This window comes from Abramis brama, assembly GCF_963993115.1.
Source record: "Abramis brama genome assembly, chromosome: 18".
In the NCBI taxonomy this organism is placed as follows: Eukaryota; Metazoa; Chordata; class Actinopteri; order Cypriniformes; family Leuciscidae; genus Abramis; species Abramis brama.
Window position 1 is genome coordinate 7,713,520 of NC_139980.1, and position 19,346 is coordinate 7,732,865.

The 19,346-nt window shown below is 39.9% G+C and overlaps 2 protein-coding genes across 6 annotated transcripts in view; one reads left to right on the top strand and one right to left on the bottom strand.

The window, feature by feature from the left end:
• Positions 1-19,346, bottom strand: part of prima1 (proline rich membrane anchor 1) — an 87,922-nt gene that overhangs the window by 13,414 nt on the left and 55,162 nt on the right. The gene's annotated exons all lie outside the window — the stretch shown is intronic.
• On the top strand, positions 559-19,343 carry asb2a.1 (ankyrin repeat and SOCS box containing 2a, tandem duplicate 1). Of its 5 annotated transcripts, XM_084090780.1 has the most exons (12): positions 585-730; positions 7,703-7,982; positions 9,883-10,002; positions 12,276-12,407; positions 13,349-13,518; positions 13,616-13,771; positions 14,045-14,290; positions 14,372-14,543; positions 14,713-14,754; positions 17,727-18,288; positions 18,372-18,525; positions 18,615-19,343. In XM_084090780.1, exons 2-12 carry the CDS (start codon positions 7,711-7,713, stop codon positions 18,758-18,760), a joined length of 2,172 nt encoding a protein of 723 aa, XP_083946906.1. In that variant the 5' UTR covers positions 585-730; positions 7,703-7,710; the 3' UTR covers positions 18,761-19,343. The 5 variants fall into 5 exon arrangements, with proteins under 5 accessions (XP_083946909.1, XP_083946910.1, XP_083946906.1 ...); XM_084090781.1 differs by lacking the exon at positions 14,713-14,754; XM_084090782.1 differs by lacking the exon at positions 12,276-12,407.

A 19,346-nucleotide genomic window follows, 5' to 3' on the forward strand; every position in this document is an offset into this window, starting at 1 on the left:
ATTCAAAAGTGCAAATCTGCAGACTGACCATGGATGTTACCGTGGATGTAGTGGATGTTACTCAAACTTCTTGCTTTTTGATAATGTTTGTCAAATTATTCATCCATTATCCAAAATGGCAACTCAGCCCAAACAAAAGTATGATGTGAGTTTATAACCTTGATTATGTGTGCTTGACATTAACATAACAGCTTTACCTATAAATAAGGAATAAGGTATTCACACAATGCAATCCCATGTCCCTTTTGTCTCGTAGCCTTGACGCACTTGTAACCTAACACAGCAAAAACAGCCTTACAATTTAACCCAGTTAGGCACTAAAGGCTTCATTAGACAAAGCCATTGTATGAAGGTAAGTTCATTATTCACTAAGTTCACTATCATACAGAGAAATTTGTTTTATTATCTATTATTCTGGAAGCAAATTTCTGCTGTAGTCAGAGAAGAGCCCACAGACTTCTTTTTTTGTAATCTACTGCAGGTCTGCTACTCCTCAAGATCAGTATTAGCTAAGAGGTTGATAATCTTAGCATACATGTCACGTGTCCTCTCCATTACATTCTCTAAACAGTCTGGTGTGGGGTGACAGTCAAAGGCCTCTCTGCAGAGAACTAAAGTCCCAGTGCAAGCGTCGAGTGCGACACTGGGGAACAACAACAACAGCAAAAAAAACCTTCTCTGTTTGGAAATCCGACTGAGTTAAGGAAGGGGAAAAACATTTTTCAAGGGGGTAAGATTTTTTATTTGTTGTTTGCTTTGGATTGTTATATATCTTATAGTGTTAAGATATATAAACTTAACATGGTGAGTTCACCCAAAAATGAAAATTCTTTCATCATTTGCTCATCCTCATGTCTTTCCAAACCTGTATGACTTTCTTTCTTCTATAAAAGATGATATTTTGAGAAATCTATTAAGTTTGAATGTGTGTACAAATGAAAGGTTTTCTCATGTCCACAATGCTTTGTTGCTGTATTCTCACAGCAACTACATAAATGCTTGCTGCTGCTGTATAAACATGATAATGTAATTGCTGCTGCTTAGCCTAAATGCTTTGTAATTTATTTCTGCATGGAATGCAAAACTGTAAAACACGACGCTTGGTTTTAATACTTGTATTATACAGTTACATTCATTTCAATGCTATAAAAACACTCTGCTAATTAGTTTACGGCATTAGCGGTAATGAATGTGCCATGCATGACTCTGAACTGGTGCACAGCAAAGTCCCTTTAAGACAAGTCATTTTTTTTCGACAGCCAACTTTGAAATGCCTCTCAGGCAGAAGTTATGCAAGGACAGCTCCTATCTCTTTGAATGGGGAAACATCAAATTCTCCAAAGCTGTTCAAAAAGCTTACAATTAAATTTCATATTTAAAAGGTCTCATAAATTCAGTTGCTTAGCAAATATTCGCAAATAGACAAATCTGACATTCTCTGGAGTGCAAACACAAATATGCATAAATATGTTTTCTACAAATCTTTTTCACTAATATGATATTATTACAGTATTAACTGAGGGTGCTCTTGCTTTCATTTGAGGAAACCTGGAAAACTGCCTTGACACTATTAATTATCGTTCTTGATATAGTGCCCACAGCAATTTTTCTCTGGCCCAACTCCTGTCCACACAACCAGCTTTTGCTCGGCCCACATACAGCAATGAATTATGGTCCTTGGGTGGCCCAGATCTCAATACAAGGCAAGATCAATGCTTTAACTAGCCCTGGACTGGGCCAGAACAAGTTTTAATATTGGTACCGATTCACAATCTTTAACCAGAAACCCCAAAACTGAGCCACACCTGTGCCTTATCTAGCCCAATATAACAGAATCTAAAAACATTTTATTTTTATATATAAAATCAAGCCTGGAGGAGGAGGCTCAGGTGGAGGACGAGAGTCCGGGAGAGGGATCAAACGGAAAGTCCAGGGTGGTGCAGGTGGTGTGATCCAGGGAATGGCCTTGAGCAGGGACGGATGGGAAGCGAGCCAGGCCACAGCCAGAACTGTGATCCATGGCGGTGTCGCTGGAGGGAGGAGCCGTAGTGGAGAGAGTTCTGACGCCACCTTAGGAACGAGCAGAGGTGACTGTGACATTGGAGAAGAAGTCCACCACGCAGACGAAGATGCCAAAGACCTTGGCGCCAGTGACGGAGCCGCAGTGATTACACAAATGTTCATTAAGTCCAGTAGATGCTCACTCTCAGTGGCGGGAGGGTTGGGGGTGCTCACTTCCATACACTCGTATTCCAAAAGGACTCCCACGGCAATGGATGGTGCAGTCGGGTCACACACCTGACCTGGTCAGACACACGCAGCCAAGGTGATGTTCTGCTCAGTCGCTTCCATTGGCGCTGGCTCACACATCACGGCTGAGGCGGACTCGGACTCGTTGTCTGTGGTGGGCTTGTGTTGCTGCTCCTCGCAGTGGGATGGTATCTGACTGGGCACTGAATCTGGAGTGGGGCTGGTGTCGTCAGCTGGTCCGACGGTCAGTGATAATCCACAAGATACCAGCACCAAATCCAATTCTCAATGAAGCTCCCTCGAGGACCCTCCCCGGACAACTGAGCCTTTGTCACAATGTTGAGTCCCATGAAAAGGAAAGAACAAAGGCAGTTGTCAGGGAAGTTCAACTGATGAGTAAGGTCGAGGAAGTCATCCATATGTGCCTCGAGGGAGGGATCTCCATGCTCAAGGCACAATAACTGAAATGAGGGAGAATCCATGATGAGAGGGGAAAAAACTCAAAATCCACAAAAACACACAAGGTGAGGGGAAAATATTATTTAAACAGATATCACCACGTAAATCACTTCTAGGTCGTGTCTTCTGTCACGGTTGTGTAGTAGCAAGCATACGAAGAAGAAGGTTCAAATTCAAAACAGTGTTTAATAACATCCACAACTAAATCCAAAGGAGAACACACAAGAACTTATATACAGCTGAAAACAATAATGATTAAACACGCACACCTGACCTGAGTGATGAAATCAAATCTGTAACTATGACAACAAACAAGGCAGGGAGAAATGGTGCAAATGAAAACGCATGCTGCATCTCAATTCGCCTATTTATACTACTCCCTAAAAGTATGTACTCTTTTTGTGAAGAAAAAGTGCATACTTTTGAGTGTGTAGCAGAAGAGTAGACAAGCTTTAGGACATACTATCACGTCATAAAATCTTTAACGGTTGCTCTCTGTCACTTAGTTACACGCATCTCGTCACGCAAACTGACCTGTCAATCATCTTGTCAAAGATAAAATCCTTCACATTTCATTTCCTTCCATATCGGAGAGAAATGCAGAAGCACTTTGATCTGCAAGTCACGAGTCTTTCATGCAGCGAACTCTCCTCATATTAATGCAGAATGATGAATTTAAAAGTTAATGGCCAAACGGATCTTTATAAAAGTCCACATTGTTATTGCAAATGAAATGTAACACAGATAACAATAAATAAATGTTTTTCTATCAGGTTAAACTTTGATTAGTCACCCAAACCTTCATCTAAACCTCTCACCTTTGGTCGCGCATATCCGCCATGTTTTGTAGTTTTTTAACACTTTTCACTTGCGTTTGTAGCTCCTCCTCCAAAGCGCTATGAGTTGTGGGCAATGTTAGCCTTTAGTGTGTGCACGGATCCACACTTCGAAAATCCACCGGAAATAGTAGACCATCCAGGGACTTCTGGTATACTCTTTTCAACACACTATGCTTTGGGACACACTTTTAATCTCACATACTGTTTAGGATGGATAGTATGGACATTGAGACGCAGGGAAAGTCCAAACTGAGGTGACTTATGACAGGAGAGGCTTCACTACGCTGAATAGACCGCTCACTCGTTTTCATTCACTCCCTCAAGTGTACTACATTAGTGGACTAATGTAGGGAATAGGGATTGAGAGTATATGGGGCGATTTCAGACACAGCCCGTGAAGGCACGCATTTAATTTGTCAAAACGCTCCCTGAGGTAACAAATTTTTTACTTTTAATGAGTGCTGGATTTGACTGTTATCGCTACTGAATAGTTGATAGATAGATAGATGGATAGATAGATAGATAGATAGATAGATAGATAGATAGATAGATAGATAGATAGATAGATAGATAAATTTGGGTCCATTTCTCACACAAAGCAATTACATTGATTCCGAAGATTTGGATTACAGCGCACAAATACAATTTTGCAGTGTATTGTATGGTCATTTTTGGGCCACAGCAAATTCTTATATGTCCCACAAAATAAATATTGTATAACATTAAATGATTAAATGATTACATCAATTTTATTAATTTTAAGATTTTAAAGTGTAGTCTGAGTTATTTGAATGAAATTATATAATTTCAAATTAAGTAAATCAGTCATCTGCCTTAAACTGCAATTATTCATTCTGTTTTTCAATTATGCATTTAATTATGAATTATTCTCAGTATGTTTTGCTAAAATATGTCTCTTTCTCATAAGAAATCAACCAGTGACACATCTTCAACCAGTGTTGCCAAGTCCATGGTTTTCCCACGGTATCAGGCTACTTTTAAGTTGTTGCCGCGGGTAAAAAATAAAAATCTTAATTAAGAGTTAATTTCCACCTCTGTAGGTACGATTTCGCTAATCCAACACCCCCAAAACACCCCCCCCCCCATTGGGCTATTTTTGGGGTAGTCTCGCGTAGCCAGACTTTCAGACTGACGACAGAAGGTCTGGACTCTATCGCAGCTTTTCTTGGCCAAGGACCACCCAAGAGGACGTTTGACTGACATGCAACCAATCACAGTTTGTTTTGTTCCGTGTCATGTTTAGGGGTGTGACAATATAATGTTGATGTCCCTACAATAACAGACCAATGTGCATCTAATAAATTATTTATTCAATAATGTTATGCAAGTTTACTGCAACAATGGAGCCGCAAACTTTACAAACTTTGAAAATTCAGCGTTTAGTTGAGCCTGGTAAGCGCTCATTGTCACAGTTGTAAACACAACGGCTTTCTTCTCCCACGAGGGGTTTTGGCGTCACGGCATTTGTTTCTGGGCGGACCGATAAAGAACCCGACACACACGTCTCCCGGACATCCTGTAGAATTCAACCAATCAGATCGCGACTTCGAAACTCCTGAAGTGTTTCCAGAAAAGTGTGCCATATGCAAAGCTGCAAAGCAGACATTCAGACAATGGTCCGTGGGTGTGACGTCTGAGTCTGAGACTATTTTTGGGCTACTTTTGACTGGTCATTGGGCTACTTTGTTGCCTCCCACCAACAATCGGCCCTCATGTTGTTTGTTGTTATCCATGCTGTGCCGTCATTGCCATACTTGGACCAGCTTTGGCTGACAGGACACATGCCGCTGCCAACAGGAGCAGTGCCAGCATGAGGCCGCATTCAAGCCAAGACTGTTTGCTATGTGGGTGGATGATCTACTTACCTTTAGCCTACTAATGTTGACGATGGAAGTATCCAACAAGTTTGTCCTGTAGTTGTGAGATTGTATATTTGGCCAAAATCTAATTCTGATGGAAATGCAGCTGATTGCATACTTCCGTATTGTAATTAAAGTGAATATTTGTTCACATATTGAAATGATAAATGTTCACATTGCATGATCAACTTGTTAGCCAACACATGACTCATCTCACTCAATTAAGCAAGACACAGCAGTGTTTTTATACTTCACCACAACATCTGCTAGCGTGCTATTGCTGTTGATAATATTTGCTTGCAATCTGAATTTGCTATAGGCTACATGCTGCTGCTGATCAAACGAAAAAAATATTCATAGCAATGATTTCCTTATAGCAAATACTAGCTGTTAATATGCTTAGTAATTCACTCGAAGCATTAAAACAGGACTGTTAACATGACACATGATTTTAAACCTTGTGTATGAACTTCATGAAGAATTAATAAGGCAGACCACGCAATAATGCATAGTGATAAAGCACGAGAATGACCGTTCACTTATCTTAGATGTTGAATTTCAGAGTAATTTTGAAAGTGCGCTGCACTGCTACAGCATATGCTAACCAAGTATTTGAAGGTTTAGCAGCAAGCTCATTGGCTAATGATACAGCATGAACCAATCAGCTGTACATGATACAGCAAGAACCAATCAGATGTGCCCTAGAGAGAATGATGTGATTGCTAAAGGCCCCGATTTACTCAAGGCAAAGTTATTTTTTGTTCTTCATTTAGGGGTAAAACGAAGTTCGTAATACGTGAGCAGCAATATACTGTTATCGAACATCTGACGCCGCCCACACTGCTGAGAGCGACGGTTAGATGAATATGTAAATATGTGCTGCACGCTTTCCTCACAATAACAAAATAAACACAATCTCAAACAAAATTGAGAAAACAGAAGTACAACTTAATTTTCTACTATAAAGCAGCTCTCCAGTGTGTTCATGTTTTCAATCATGGGTCACGTCTAATCTCAACTGACTCGTGAGGAGAAATGAACTGGAAAAGACATGTGAAAGAAGGCGGAGCATCAGCGCACACAGCACGGACCAATGGTAGTACAAAGCGTACCAGCTGTAGCAAACTTTTCAAACTTTTTTTGACAAGATGTTTTGAACTCCCAAAACGAACTCCACACAAAGTTCGTTTTGGCCTGATTTTGTTTGAAATGACTTCATAGCAGTTCGTTCTTCGATTTCGCTTGAAGTATATCGGGGCCTTTAGAACCTATCAGCCTGCGCCATCTACAGAACTGTGTATTTGTTTATTCTTTGTTCATTACTTCACAGTGCATTAACAAATAAAACTTTAGATTTTAAAAATGTGTTAATAAATGTTGAAATTACCATTGACTGAGATTAATAAATGCAGTAGAAGTATTGTTCATTGTTAGGCAATGTTAACAAGTGAAACCTTATTGTAAAGTGTTACCTAAAAAAAAAAAAAAAAAATCTGACAGATTTAAAGCTACAATATGTAATTTTTCCACCGCTAGGGTTCGCTAACCTCTTACAATAACAAAGGCGTAGGTTTATGACGCAGTGATAAGCGGAATGATGGGACTTGCTATCATGCTGAATGTTATTCTATGTGTTAGTTTATCTGTATGAGACTAGCAGTAAGCTAGATCAACATTAGAATAATATACTGATCATATTCTAACATTTCATCATGTTGAGCTATATAACACTGATTAGTTTTATGTACATTTGCGCGTCTCTGTCAAGTCGAAGTTTGTCGCAAACGTGGAGCTCTCGGCATCTCGAAAACGCCACGCTGATATTGATCCTCGTTTTAGTTCTCCTTTTGTCCCAAAGTCTGCTTGCCATGGTCCATAATGTTTGAACGAAACAACAACAGCGTGAGCGTGCTGCTAGATGTAGCGCAGTTGTCCACGTCTGTCGCCATGGTTACTGTGGCAGAAAAAAAACGTAAACGTGGATATTACGTCATTGACAGGCAACAAGTGGGACAGGGCGACAGGGACGAGCCATTATTTAAAATTGGAATTTCTCTGAAATTAAAAATCTTTGGGAACTTTTGGGATATTTTAAGTACACAACTGCAGGAAATATATCACACTGTGCAAGTGATTTTTTGATAATTTATTACAAAAATCTTACATATTGTAGCTTTAAATCCTTTAGTTGCATCTCCTAATCAAGCAAATGAAATATGCAATAATACACGTTAGTCCAGTTTCATTACATAATGAATGTTTTGGTTGTCTTAGGGTCCATCATGGCAGTCGCCCATGTGTCTATGCCAAGTACCACAGGAACCAACCTGGAATTTGCTGACTACAGTCTCTATAGCAACCTGTCCGATAATGAGCTCATGCAGCTGGCAATCGAGCGGAGCCTTTCTGATGCCCAGAGATCTGGGCCGGGGTCAGAAAACTATAATAACCCTGCTGCTCTGAACATGCCAGCATCACCATGCCAAGCTCCACCATCACATCGTCGTCCCCAGCAGCAACTAGAACCAACTGCGTGTCCTGCCAATCCACCCAGGTACAGTGTGATGTGCTTCAAGTTGAAATGAGGTACCATCATAAATCAACTCTCACTGCCAGTATAAAAATAACCAGCGCTTAGAACATCTTACTCACACTGACCTTTAGTGTGTGGCCTATATTTTCAAATTGGCTTCAAGCTAAAATTCTTTAGAGATTAGATATCAGATAAATATAATACACTATATTGCCAAATGTTTTAGGACGTCTGCCTTCACATGCACATGAACTTTAGTGACATCCCATCCCTGATCCGTAGGGTTAAAAATGGTTTGCCCACCCTTTGCAGCAATAACAGCTTCAACTCTTCTGGGAAGGCTTTCCACAAGGTTTAGGAGTGTGTTTATGGGAATTTTTGACCATTCTTCTAGAAGTGCATTTGTGAGGTCAGGCACTGATGTTGGACGAGAAGGCCTGGCTCGCAGTCTCCGCTCTAATTCATCCCAAAGGTGTTCCATCGGGTTGAGGTCAGGACTCTGTGCAGGCCAGTCAAGTTCCTACACACCAAACTTGCTCATCCATGTCTTTATGGACCTTGCTTTGTGCACTGATTCGCAGTCATGTTGGAACAGGAAGGGGCCGTCCCCAAACTGTTCCCACAAAGTTGGGAGCATGAAATTGTCCAAAATGTCTTGGTATGCTGAAGCATTAAGATTTCCTTTCACTAAAACTAAGGGGCCAAGGCCAACCTCTTAGAAACAACCCCACACCATAATCCCCCCTCCACCAAACTGTACACTTTGCACAATGCAGTCAGGCAAGTACCGTTCTCCTGGCAACCGCCTAACCCAGTCTCATCCATCGGATTGCCAGACAGAGAAGCGTGATTCGTCAATCCAGAGAACACATATCCACTACTCTAGAGTCCAGTGGCGGCGCTGCATCCGATGCTTTGCACTGCACTTGATGTAAGGCTTGGATGCAGCTGCTCGGCCATAGAAACCCATTCCATGAAGCTCTCTACACACTGTTCTTGAGCTAATCTGAAGGCCACACGAAGTTTGGAGGTCTGTAGCTATTGACTGCAGAAAGTTGGCGACTTCTGCGCACTGTGTGCCTCAGCATGCGCTGAGACCGCTCTGTTATTTTACATGGCCTACCAGTTCGTGGCTGAGTTAATGTTGTTCCCAATTGCTTCCACCTTGTTTTAATACCATTTGACTGTGGAATATTTAGTAGTGAGGAAATTTCACGAATGGACTTATTGCACTGGTGACAACCTATCACGGTACCACGCTTGAATTCACTGAGCTCCTGAGAGCGACCCAGTCTTTCACAAATGTTTGTAGAAGCAGTCTGCATGCCTAGGTGCTGGATGTTATACAACTGTGGCCATCAAAGTGATTGGAACAACTGAATTCAATGATTTGGAGGAGTGTCCCAATTCTTTTGGCAATATAGTGTAGATTAGATATTTCAGTATGTGATTTATGCAATACATGAACTTAACAACTAGACTACATTTAAATGTAAAAGAGAGAGACACATGTTGCTTCATGAAATTTCTAGTCATGTTTTGATGATGCAGCTCATGGCGAGAGTAACAAGATCACTTACAGATGCCAACTGCAGCTTCTTCAATGGCTGACACAACTGCTTCACACCTGTTCCTCTTCATTTAAAGACAAACTTTATAAAGTGCAATCATAGTTCAAGTTCACATGCCACCATGCATAAAAATAGACACTATCCTTTGCTGTGCCCCAATCTACTTGTTTGGATCCACCTCTAGGCTTCCAGTTGTGGATTTTGATTTAATTTCAAAGATAACATGTACTGTAAAGGTAATTTAATTTGAAAATTATTATGAAAATGGGATTGTGCAATAGGTAGAGATTTAAGGAGATTTAATTAAATTAACCTTACCCATCTGAATGCAATTCTTTTTTCTCCAAAAGCGAAACAATAAAACCACAGGGTGTGTGTTCGGTGAGTCACTTTGTGACTGGTTCTGGCAAGCGAATGGTGGCGTATCGAAGATATGATGGAACTATGCAAATCGCACCTGAGCCTGAAGAGTGAGTGAACCTAATTACCCACATGACAGTATGATCTCATTATAATGTTTGTAAAGAAAAGTGTGATTATTTGTACGTTTTCATAGAAGCTGATAAATATATTATAGCCTATATGGCCACCTTATTAGGTACACCTGTTCAACTGCTCATTAACGCAACTATCTAATCAGCAAATCACATGGCAGCAACTCAATGCATTTAGGCATGTAGACATGGTCAAGGCGATCTGCTGGAAAAGCAGTGATTAGAAAGAAAGGTATGAGAATATGGCAGAAATGGTGTATGGAAGTAAAATAATGACAAATGTTTTTGAAACAAAAAAACTTGTTGAATTGCACTAATATTGAATATACAGCGGGGGAAATAAGTATTGAACACGTCATCATTTTTCTCAGTAAATATATTTCCAAAGGTGCTATTGACATGACATTTTCACCAGATGTTGGTAACAACCCAAGTAAGCCATACATACAAAGAAACAAACAAAAATAAGTTCAGAAATTAAGTTATGTGTAATAATGTGAAATGACACAGGGAAAAAGTATTGAACACATGAAGAAAGGGAGGCGCAAAAAGGCATGGAAAGCCAAGACAACTGCTGAAAACTTACAGTAATTAAAAAGCAATCCAGCCCCCTGTCAGTGGAAATTACTAACAGCTGGTTCAGTCCCAAATGATGGCCTACAAAAAGGTCTCATTGCCAAGGTGTCACACAAGACACATCTCATGATGGGTAAAAGCAAAGAGCTGTCTCAAGACCTTCGCAACCTAATTGTTGCAAAACATAATGATGGCATTGGTTATAGGCGCCATTCTAAGCTTCTGAATGGTCCAGTGAGCACTTTTGGGGCCATAATACGGAAGTGGAAAGACAATAATTTCACCATAAATTTGCCTCGACCAGTGCTCCTCGCAAGATTTCTGATAGAGGAGTGAAAAGAATAATCAGAAGAGTTGTCCAAGAGCCAAGGATCACTTGTGGTGAGCTTCAAACACATTTTCATTTTAAAAAATTCAATAATCCATATTCACCTTTCAGATTTCACTTCCAAAATGTTCATTCTGTTTAAAATACAACCTATAATATTCGACAGGCAATTTTCAGTCCACTTCCACAAATTCAGTGGTTCAAATTCGACAGCAAATTTGACATTTGACATCTGGGAACGTTACGTTCATATTCTGAGTCTACTTGCCTGCAGATATCCCCAATAAGGTGCAAGTTTGGTCTTTTATATCACTTTGGAGATTATTAGTCGGTAATCTACTGCTATTCCTGCCGTTCCCAGATGTCAAATGTCGAATTTGCTGTTGAATTTAAACCACTGAATTTGAGAAAGCGAACTTGAAAGGTGAAATAAAATGGACTGAAAATTGCCTGTCGAATATTATAGGTTGTATTTTAAACAGAATGAACATTTTGGAAGTGAAAGGTGAATATGAAATATTGAATTTTTAATAATTTTGAATTTAAATATTCACAGCTTAAATATTCAACCATGTTGAATTTCAGCCCATAAAAATGCAAGCCCTAAAAATACAATGCATTAAAATGCAAGCACGGTTAATGCAATGCCCATTTTTTTTCCAATTAGTGCAATTCAACAAGCTTTTTTGTTTCAAAAACATTTGTCATTATTTTACTTCCATAATGGTGGGAAGAAGACATGAAAGGAAGGGGATATCATAAAATACAAATCTGTCAGTATTAAAAATTATAAGGAAAGGACTAGGCGGGAGGAGATTATAATGGCAAGACTGAGAGTGGATCACACAGGATTGAATGACACCTTGTTTTTAATGGGGAAAAGGAATAGTGAATACTGTGAAAACTGTGGGGTTAAAGAAAATGCTGAACATGTCAAATTGCACTATATATTATATGAGCTGGAAAGACAGGCGTTTCAAGATTGGGTTCAGGAAGCAGGACGGGAGTGGAATCTGATGGGGATACTGGGAACAGAAGGAGAGGGAGAAGGGAGAAGAATCACCAGAATGGCACTTTTTAAATTTCTTAAAGACACAGGGTTGATGGGTAGAATATGAGAACACTTAAAATAGCATGATGTTACACACTCCTGTACAGTAGGTGGCGGTATGCACCTTAAAGTTTCCGCCATTAATCAAGAGAAGAAGAAGAAGATCTGCTGAAGTTCAAACTGAGCATCAGAATGAGAAAGAAAGGTGATTTTGAAAGTGGAATGGTTGTTGGTGCCAGATGGGCTGGTCTGAGTATTTCAGAAACTGCTGATCTACTGGGATTTTTACTCTAGGGTTTACAGAGAATGGTCCGAAAAAAAGAGAAAATATCCAGTGAGCGGCAGTTCTGTGGGCGAAAATGCCTTGTTGGTGCCAGAGGTCAGAGGAGAATGGCCAGACTGGTTCGACCTGATAGAAAGGCAACAGTAAATTTTTTAAAACAATCATTCGTTACAACTGAGGTATGCAGAATATGTTGTACCTTGAAGCAGATAGGCTACAACAGCAGAAGACATATTATATATAATATTTATGATATTAAATATAAAGGATTCATAAAAGATTTTACGTTTCTAGAGCTAATAGTTTTACATTTTAGATTTTGTGGTCAGAATGTCCTTAATTGTATGTTTCAGTGTACGGTATATCCAAATGTACAAAAATGTAAACTACCGTTCAAAAGTTTGGTCAGTATAATTTTTTTTTTATGTTTTTGAAAGAAGTCTCTTATGCTCACTGAGACTGCATTTATTTGATCAAACGTACAGTAAAAACAGTAACGAATTCAGGGTGAGTGGGACACTTTTTGCCATTGAGATGACTTGGAAAAAAGTGTCCTAATCAACCTGAATTCACCCTAATATTGTGAAATATTATTACAATTTAAAATAACTGTTTTCTATTTTAATATAATTAAAAAGTGATTTATTCCTCTGATGGCATAGCTGAATTTTCAGCAGACATTACTCCAGTCTTCAGAGTCACATCCTTCAGAAATCATTTGAATATCATATAATATTTCTTATTATTATCAGTGTTGAAAGCAGTTGTGCTGCTTAATATTTTTGTGGAAACCTAAATTAATGAATTGAAAGTTCTATACAACATTATTTATTTGAAATAGAGAACTTTTGTTTTAAGCATTAAAAAACATTACTTTCACTTGTGATCATTTTAATACATCCTTGCTGAATAAAAAATTTTACTGACTCCAAACTTGTTAACGGTATAACTAATGACATCAGGCTGCACATGGAACAGTCAATATGTTATATACATTTTAATATTTACATGTGCAAGAGCCACAATGAATATCATCTCACCTGCAGCACTTCATGCATCAAAATAAAAGCGGTGTCTTCTCTAGGGAGCTTGAGCCTATTGTTAAGGCCATTTTGGACGGTGATGTAGGAACAGTGAGGCTATTGGTTAAGCAACCTAGTTGCAACCTTCTTACAGCAAATAAAGATGGATGGATTCCTTTACACGAGGCGGCATATTGTGGACAAGATCAATGCATTAAAATTCTCCTGAGAGGTAGAGTGCGCTCATTTGAAAATGACACAGTTTAACTTTTTTTTAGCCAAGCTCTAACTGATTGTTCTGGCTTTTATCATGAACACTATTCTCACAGCTCAACCTGGCATGGTTAACCAGCGCACTTTGAAATGGAAGACTGCTTTAATGTTAGCTGTGACCATGGACCACCTTGCATGTGTGGAGAGTCTTCTGGAGTATGGGGCTGATCCTGATATTGCCAATGTGGAGAGAGAGACTCCTCTTTACAAAGGTATCCAATCCATCCATCCATCCATGGCCTTTGACCCTTCAAAGTTCAAGTTTTTGTCCTCCCCAAAACATTTTGTTAAATCTTGATGTTGCTTTTTTGTTAAAAAATAGTTATTTGAATTCTTGTTAATTCTAGTTCCTTACATTGATTTTTTTTTTTAGGTTTAAAAGCATGGCATACCAGCCCAGATCCACAAAAATATATTTTGTTTTACATTGAATAAGACCTTCAGTGGTGTGATGGAAATTGTATCATTTCTATACATGTCCGTAGCTTGTGAGAAGGAGAACCCAGCAATGGTTGCCATGTTACTGAATTACGGCGCCTCTGTGAATAAGAACTGTATTCAAGGCTGGACCGCTCTCCATGAGAGTGTTTGCAGAAACAATGTGGAAATCTGTGAGATGCTAGTGAAAGCTGGAGCCAAAGTCAACATGCCCAACATGTATGGAATTACTCCTATCTTTGTTGCTGCCCAAAGTGGAAAAGTGGATGCACTTCGCATGCTTTTAAAAAATGGTAACATCTTTCACTTCACTGTCATTTTCCTTTCTATTTCATTGTTGCTTTGTGATGTAATGCATCTCAAATGTAATGCAGGTGCAGATCTCAACAGCCAGGCCGCAGATGGAGCCACAGCGCTGTATGAGGCCTGTAAGAATGGTCATGAGGACGTTGTAGAGTTCCTTCTATCTCAAAATGCAGACGCCAACAAGCCGGGCAAAACAGGACTGATGCCAATCCATATTGCTGCCCAGCGTGGCAATGATGGGTATGAATTAAGAATTCACTTAATAAGGAATTTGTATGAATGAATGAATTTGCTTTGGCAGAAATGTTCTCAGGTCACAGTTTATCTAAACTACTTATTTGTATGCGAAGGCCATTGGTTCTTAAGAGTTTAGGTTTAGTATATCTCATGATCTTGCATTAATTTTCAGCAAAGTCCTCGGGTGTACCTACAAAAATGCCAGGGAAACTAAGTAAGTCTCAATGGGTTCTTTACAGCAATGCTGTGGCAAGAGGGTGCTAATCCTGTAACCTATCACCTGAAAACTCAAGCTAACTCAAGTAGTAAATGGTTTTATTTGCAAAATACCATTTAAGATAATTTCTTAATGTCTTGTTAACTCTTCTAGTTTATTGTGTGTAGGGTCTTTTTCTCACCTAACAGTTAAACTAATCATCCCATAGCATAATTCCTGATAGCATGAGATGTTTAGGGATGGGAATCGTAAAGAATTGAATGATCCCGGGTTCTGGTTCCTCTTAACAATTTAAATTCCTTAACAACTCCATTAACAAATATTTTAGTATTTTTAAGGAATATATATATGAAAAAAGAAATGCATTTTACTGTCAAATGATTATATAATTTTCACAATAAATACATGTTAAACAATTCTTGCGAGTGAAAGTGAAAAAAGTGAAATTGACATCTGAAGGCCCATAACCCATACTTGGAATTTGTCCTCTACATGTAACCCATCCAAGTTAGGGCACATAAATCAGGAGCAGTCAGAGAGTAGTGAACACACACACTGCAAACCAAGGACACACACCTGGAGCAGTGGGCAGTCATTTTGCCGTGGCACCCGGGGAGTGATTGAGGGTCAGGTGTGTTGCTCAATGGCACCTCAGTCATTTCCTGCCACTATTCAGAACCGAACCCACAACCTTCAGGTTACCAGTCTGACTCTCTAACCATTAGGCCAAGACTGCCCAATAAGAGTCATTCGTTTAGGAATTGGACTACACTGCACTGTAGAAAGAGCCAACTCATATGAATCATACTACTCTAATCACTATTTGCCCTGTAGATTCAGTAGAGGTGTGCGGCGCCGTTGCATATGTAGTGAAGGAAACTATTAAGTAGTGAAGTAACCTATATTGGTATTTCAGTGAAAGAATGAACGTCTAGCCATTCACACACAGAATGTGTTTTTGCATTTCCACTGCACTGCTTTTCTGTTGTTTTTTTATGTAAACATGCGCTAGACTGACATCTTTGACCGTCTTGTGTCTTTTGCAGAGTCTAGTGTGAGACGTGTTTTTAAAGTCGCCATGAAAAGGAAGTTGCGATAATCTATTCTTCCCTATTGTAATGTATATCCGAGTTAAACAGCTTCTCGAACTTGGTTTTGTCCATCAGGAATTGATTGAATTGTTGGATCGTTGTGGTTTGCTATTGCTGTGATCTCATTGTCACGGTTCATGTTTCTGTGTGTTAATTTTTGGCATATTTTTTGTGTTTCTGTCTCTGGCCTGGTTGGCTGTCAGCGTTGCCGGCAACTCATTGCGCTGACAGGCCAACCACACCTGGTATTCATTTCGTTCTCCCCTATATCTACCCTTGTGTTTGCAGTCATTCTTTGTCAGATCTTTGTTGCTCATGTCCTGCCGTTTCTTTTGCCGTCTAGTGTTCCCTGTTCTTGTGTTCTTGTTTCTTGTTTGGATTACCTGTTGTCATCACTGTTCCTGGATTTCTCTTTGGCTCTACTGGTCAGCAGTCTGCTTCTCCATCCCATTGCAGTTTGATCTGCGCTGCCAAAGCCTGTTACTTCATCATCGCGGCTCTACAACACCTGACCATCTACGTTCTGTTCTCTGTATTTATTTTATGTTTAATAAACACCCTATTTGACTGCATTTGCTACTGGATCCAGTTGTTATTTCCCTTGAAGTAACGATCTGACCAAGATGGATCCAGCGAGTGCTTTGAGCTGAGAGACATTTTGGACAGCAACAACGCTCGTATGGAACGTCAAGAGGATCAGATCATGGCGACGAGTTGAACGGTTCAGGCTTTGGTAGCACAGGTTGCAGAGTTGTCTGCCCAGTTCCAGCAACTGAAGACAGAGGCAGCTAACCCGTTCACTGCGCCTAACCTAATGTCAGTTCCCCCCATCGGAGATCTTACTGCCCGCCACAGCAAACCTCGACTACCGCCATCATCTGCCTATTATGGTGATCCAAAATCGTGTCATTCATTTCTGGCTAAGTGCTCTCTGTTTTTTGCTCTCCAGCCTTCTGCCTTCCTATCAGAGGGTTCTAGAGTGGTTTTGGTGAACACGCTGCTGACTGGCCGAGCAGCTCAATGGGGATGACCTGTTCCGCGATGAGCTGAAGAAGGTGTTTGACCGTGCTGTCTCTGGAAGCGGTACAGGTGTTGGCAGAGCTGCAACAAGGTAATCAATCTGTGATCTGTGTTTCGCAAGCTGGCTGCTCAATGCAACTGGAACGAGGAGGCACCGTGGGACGTTCCTGAATGGGTTGGCTGACCGTAAACAGAATGAAAGCTATGCTCTGGAAATAGCATCTGCCTTGGATGATCTGACTGAGTTGTCCCATCCTCGTGCCAGTTGACACGTCATCAGAAAGCACAAGAGACATCGTTGCAAGAGGGAGCAGAAGTTATTTTGATTAAAGATATGCACGAATAAATCATTTATAATAAATAGAAATTGTCCATTTTGATTTCATGGGGATTTTAAGTTGAATTTCTAACCTTGAACTCGAACACTGTTTTTAGAACGCACGAGACATTGCAAAAGATGCAAGATGGGAGCGCAACAGTCAGACACGTCCATCTTGTGCATGAATGTTTACATTAAAAAACAATGGAAATGCAGCGCAGTGGAATTAAAAACTGTGTGAACGGCCCCTAATAAGCCCTAATGTCGTCCACTTCTGCATTTTTTTTATTTTTTTTTACACAAATTCTCGGTTCCCAACCCTAGAACTGGTTCTCTAAACTTTCATTATTGCTAATCACTATACATACAAGCTTTTTTAAAAGGTTTACATGTATTTCATAGTCTTCTTATGAAATAATTTTCCCATTTTATAATGATCATTTCACCCTAATGTTGTCAAATTGTAACATGACATTCAATTGTATTTTGGTGCACACTAGCAAGGCAACACTCAAGAACACAAAACGTCTCGTTTTCAGCATTGTAGCCATGCTGATCCCAGCCACAAGTAAGGCCAGAGTGAGACGTACAGGTATCAGCCCTATCCATTTAGCAGCGGAGCGCAACAGAAATGATATTCTCGAGTTACTGATCGAGGCCGGCTTTGATGTCAATGCCACATTGTCTGAGGATCATTCTATGATGTATGAAGATCGACGCAGCTCAGCTCTCTACTTCGCCGTCATGAACAACAACATCGATGCTACCACCATGCTTCTGGAGGCTGGTGCTAACCCAAACCTGGACACGTTCAACCCGCTCCTGGTGGCCCTGAGGCAGGGTTGCATACAGACAGTGACTTTGCTGGTGCAACATGGTGCTAATGTCAATGCCTACATCCGAACTCACCCAACTACCTTTCCAGCTGCTGTTATGTTCTGTTTGAAGTATCTGACCTTACTGAAGTATCTGATGGATAATGGCTGTGATGCGTTGTCATGTTTCAATTGTGTTTATGGCAGCAATCCTCATCCTCCTATAAAGACTAGGCGTAACGTAAGATATGATGTAGACGAAACTATGGAAAATACCTGTGTTCAGGTGAGTGGCCTGAAGCCAATACATACAGTATAATTTTTATTCTGAATTGTGTATAGTACCACATTTTATACACTTTTTACTAGTTCTGTGAGGTGATCTCCACCGAAACCTACTCCCGCTGGGCAGGACCGATTATAGATGTGCTGCTTGACTATGTTGGGCATGTGAAACTCTGTGCACGACTCATTGAACATCTGGACAGTTATCACGAGTGGCAAGGCATCAAAGAGAAATCAAGTATGCGCACCCATATCTTTTGCTTAAATTATTCATATATGCTAATTATTTTAGTCACCTGTGTATTCATTTGCTGGTTCTGATTGCAGTGCCTCCACGCCCACTCATGCAGCTCTGCAGACTGAAAATCCGCAAACTGCTTGGTATCAATAGACTGAAGAAAATTTGCAAGCTTCCACTTCCTCCAAGGTTGATCAAATTCATAAATCATCAAGAACGAGAGCGAGAATTTTAAGCCTGCTTTTGAGTGTTATCTCTTACACAGAGTAGGCTACAGAGAGAACAATGACATTAGAAAATCATAAACTTCTGTTTACAGAACTTGCACTGAGCTAAATTTATAGAATAAATGGCATTTACATTCTGAGTAAATTTTTGCACAAGTATAACAAACAAATGTGCTGCTTAATAGTGTAAAAAGGCCATGTTTTTATCAGACATAAACAGAATTTTACGGAACATTTATTAAATAAATTTAGGGGTTACATAGTACTTTGTCTATATATGTATGCTTAGAAAAAACAATTATATGGGGTGTTATTGGTGCCAAAAATGACAGATTTGCAATGTATTAGAAATGTATTGAACGTATTAAGAAATATCAAAAATGGTAGGTGGATCCTGTTGTAAAACAAGAAAATCCACGTCCAGGCACTAGATACGCCTGTGACTATACATTTCAGGACCTGACCACTAGATGTCTCTTGAGAGTTAAAACTGTCAGATCCTGAACATCTATAGTCACAGGCAGTGTTTGAAATGAACTTTTTCACTCACCGGCCAATTTGGCTACTAATTGTTTAGGTTACCGACCACCCAAA

Coding starts and splice junctions, on each gene's coding strand:
- asb2a.1 (XM_084090780.1), top strand. CDS start 7,711: ATGGCAGTCGCCCATGTGTCTATGCCAAGTACCACAGGAACCAACCTG. Junction 7,983..9,882: donor TGTCCTGCCAATCCACCCAG/GTACAGTGTGAT, acceptor TTTCTCCAAAAG/CGAAACAATAAAACCACAGG. Junction 14,291..14,371: donor TCGCATGCTTTTAAAAAATG/GTAACATCTTTC, acceptor AATGTAATGCAG/GTGCAGATCTCAACAGCCAG.